Here is a 3,822-nt window from a genome sequence, read left to right on the forward strand (position 1 = left end):
AACTAATTGATGTATTTTGAGTTACTAACATAAGTATGTATGTTATCCCTAAACTTTATTTAAATAAATAAATTACATTGAATCTATTTTTTTATTGATATATCGAATCAAATGCATGATAGCATAATAATATTCAACGTTGGCCTTAATAATATATCATTCACGTTCGGTTTTCAAATGGATAAGTTTCAAGCAGCTTAATATGAAACGTCGGGATTCCAATTATGAACGCAATTTGAAAGAGAAATAGACTATAGAGCGTAGAGTGTACGGTACGCCGTCGCAGGTATGTGGTATGTGTTACGTAACGAACGACATAGGATGCTTTAGTTCTCTCGTGTTTACAGTGGCCGAGAGCAGTGTCGCTTGTCCCCACTGCGCATCGATCCGCTCCGCCCAGCACTCGCTCCTCCCAGCCGCCGCCCGACCTCCGTCCCCCCCGCCCCTCGCGACACCCTCTCACTCCTGCACTCACCTCCCGGCCTTTGTCGCGCTGCCGCCCGCCCGCGCGGTCACCTGTGTCGCACGTCCTCAGTCGCTAAGCGGCCGCCACGCGCGACACCCGCTTACTGCGCGCTATACTATTATGACAGTGACGTGATGGACGGCAAAGAGTTCGGTGCCGTTCCCGGCTTGCCGGCTGGATTGGACTATTTTATGATGCCTCGAGTCGCTCAACCGACACCGCAATTCGACTTTAGAAAACTCGGAGCAAGCTTCAGCGGCCGTGATGAAGAAAAATTTGATGAGAGGCGCACCCCGGATTATCCGTCGGAGCGAAGAGATGCGCCTGCACCCTGGCCGCTCGGTCTTGGTGTACAGTTCGTCAACCCGGCCACGGGGAAGAAACGAGTGCAGTGCAATGTTTGTTTAAAAACTTTTTGCGATAAAGGCGCGTTAAAAATTCATTTTTCGGCTGTGCATCTTAGGGAAATGCATAAGTGTACGGTCGAGGGTTGTACTATGATGTTTAGTTCGCGGCGTTCGCGTAATAGACATAGTGCTAATCCCAACCCTAAGCTACATTCACCGCACGTAAGACGCAAGATATCAGCGCACGATGGCCGATCAGCTCAACCTTTCCCATTGTTACCGGCATTGGGGCGATTACCACTTCCGTCACCAGCACTCCTGCCGCCTGAATTGGCAGCAAGGCTGCCTCCACAACTAGCAGGTCCACATGGACCGACACCACTACCTCCTCGCGTGCCCCTTGAAGACCTGCGTAACTTCAGTGAAATTGAAAAAATGTACAGGAAGATTCCCACCCCTGAGGACTCTTCACGTCATGCTTTGGACCTCGTGAAGCCTCAAGTGAGCTCAGACTGTGAATCTTTTAGTTGCAATGATAGTAGTTCTGAAGTTTTGGATGTTGAAAAACAAGAGCATATTGATTATCAATCATCACCTGGGACAGAAAGACAGGGCTACGATGAAGAGCCGGAAGATTTGACTGTGAATAAAAAGAAGGATGACATTAAGCCAGCTGATGGTAAGCATACTGAAATAAGTAGCGGCAATAGAGCCGAGACCACCACTTCGGAAGATAAGTCGTCATTAATTCCAAACAAACGTAAGAGAAAAAGTGGAAACCCAACAAGGTGTTCTCAAAATAACGAATATAGTGTATCCGATGAAGAATATAATAGCGATTTATTTAAAAATTTATCAGTCGCTGGTACAAGTCAACAAACAGAAGAACCTTTATCTCTTAAAAAGCAAAAGCCTGAAAAATGGGAGCCATTTCAGAATGGTGACGAAACAAATGTGGAAGCGGAACAAATGAGCCGTGTAAAAGCGGAAAGTGAATCTGATGATGAATCAAGTGCTCCGAGTGTAGTAAGAGAAGGTTTAAGATTACGTTCGGACCTATACACGCCTAGTGACAGTGGCAGTGACTTACATGCATTAGAAGAGAGGCTTGCGCGAGTGCGATCTCCTTCAGGAAGTAGTGACAGGACTGACGACAGAGCTGACATAAATGATATCGAAATCCCGATAGACGAAGAAAATCCCGATCGATGTACTGCGTGTGGAAAAATATTTCAAAACCACTTTACACTTCGTATGCACTACAGAAACGATCACCTGAAACTTCATCACCCTTGCGATGTGAGCGGTTGTGATGCTGCATTTCCTTCACGACGTAGTCGAGACAGACACAGCTCTAACATAGACTTGCATAGAAGATTATTATGTACATCATCACCAGACAATCGCGAGCGTCCGCCATTTGAAGTAAACGCGGAATTGTTAAATAAGTTATATTCAGACATCAAAGGCCTCGCATCGACACTCGAAAGCCTTCGATATAACGGCGACGAAGCTTCACAATTGCCTAATTACGTATCTGAAACAATGAAGTTCTACAGTCGAAACCTAAGTGCTCTACAGGCTGGTCTGTTTCCTCAACTCGGAGAACGGTTTTTTCCAGCTCCGTTTCTAATGAACAATGGAGCTTCACAACCAGGGGGGCTATACGGGGCCCCGGCAGGAGCTCAATCAGTTAGGGAGTCATTATCCCCATTATCAGCGTCGTCTCCTCCAGTTATATCCCCCGGGAGACTCGATGCAGCGCACGCGCGCCCGCGAGACGATGCTAAGCTGCTTTTTCGAGAGACTTCTGAATCATTTAAGAAAATGACCTCCCTATGCGAGCGACAGGAGCAATTGTACCAACATCACGTTCCTGTGTCATGACGCTACCCTTACAACTCTCGCGCATCTTGGTGATACACTCCTAAACGCGAGAAAGACTATGTAAATATATCTAATTGTTAATAATATTAATTGTGTTAATTCTATCGTAATTCGTTTTGTATTTTTCTTGTGATATTTAGACAAATATATCGTAATCCCAGGAACTGTAAGTTAGGGATAGTGCCGCTTATTTCTGTTGAAGCGGTGTGCAATAATGTCTTTGTGGACAGTATTTCGTGTAGAATATTTGTAATTGATGTTGAAAGTAAACGTTATATGATCAGCTTCATTTATTGTTCTGGCGCAATAAACTCATTGAGGAAAAGTTAATTGTTTTTATTTCCGATAGTGCGAGCATGCGGATCGAAGAGGTAATCTTGTAACGCCTTATTAATAACACTGTTTACAAGTGTACTTTGTGGGGTCGCTCGAGTGTAACTGCCTTAGGTTTTTCGCTCCTTGTCGATTTGTGCCCATTACGACTGTTTTGCCCTTATATGAATTTAAATTATACTATAAATATAAATCCCCTGTCACGATGTTTGTCCGCGATGGACTCCTTACTATTTAACCGATTTTAATTGGCACACCGTGGGCAGTCTGGTCCAACTTAAGAGATAGGATAGCATAAATCTTTAATTATAGTCGCAATTTTATTTTATTGCAAATTATTTGTTTATTATTGATACTAATTCTAACAGATAGCGCTGTGTTAAAAGTACCAACGTTTCACATAGGCTATCTACCTTTCACATTAGTTCTCCTACCGTTTCCCTTGAATAGTTTACTACTATGTAATTTAACAAAAACCTTAGCCACAGCAACGCTTGACCGAGTCTGCTAGTTATACTATAAATATTCATACGAGTTACATCTATCAAATGACAAAAATATTAAGTGGGCCACAGAAACATGCAATCAATTCAGTAATAAATTAGTAAACCAATAATTAATATTTTATAGGTAAGGTTCTATGCATTTTTAAAAGCTTGATTTACAAGTATAAACTTCCGTATTCAAATGAGCATGTACCTGTCACATTTAATACTTAAAATTATTTGAATTTTGAATAACAAATTACAAACATTTTATATCAATTATTTACGAACATTAATCAGAAGT

General features: G+C 42.6%; 1 protein-coding gene across 1 annotated transcript; it reads left to right on the forward strand.

Moving 5' to 3' along the window:
- The first annotated feature begins 484 nt into the window (after positions 1 to 484).
- On the forward strand, positions 485 to 3,025 carry LOC110999371 (zinc finger protein basonuclin-2). Its single transcript, XM_022268385.2, has one exon. It carries the CDS (start codon positions 601 to 603, stop codon positions 2,698 to 2,700), a length of 2,100 nt encoding a protein of 699 aa, XP_022124077.2. The 5' UTR covers positions 485 to 600; the 3' UTR covers positions 2,701 to 3,025.
- The last annotated feature ends 797 nt before the right edge of the window (positions 3,026 to 3,822 follow it).

Source organism: Pieris rapae, chromosome 5 (genome assembly GCF_905147795.1).
Source record: "Pieris rapae chromosome 5, ilPieRapa1.1, whole genome shotgun sequence".
Lineage (NCBI taxonomy): Eukaryota > Metazoa > Arthropoda > Insecta > Lepidoptera > Pieridae > Pieris > Pieris rapae.

Bases quoted from the DNA above. Each gene is read 5' to 3' on its own strand.
- LOC110999371 (XM_022268385.2), top strand. From the start codon at position 601: ATGGACGGCAAAGAGTTCGGTGCCGTTCCCGGCTTGCCGGCTGGATTG.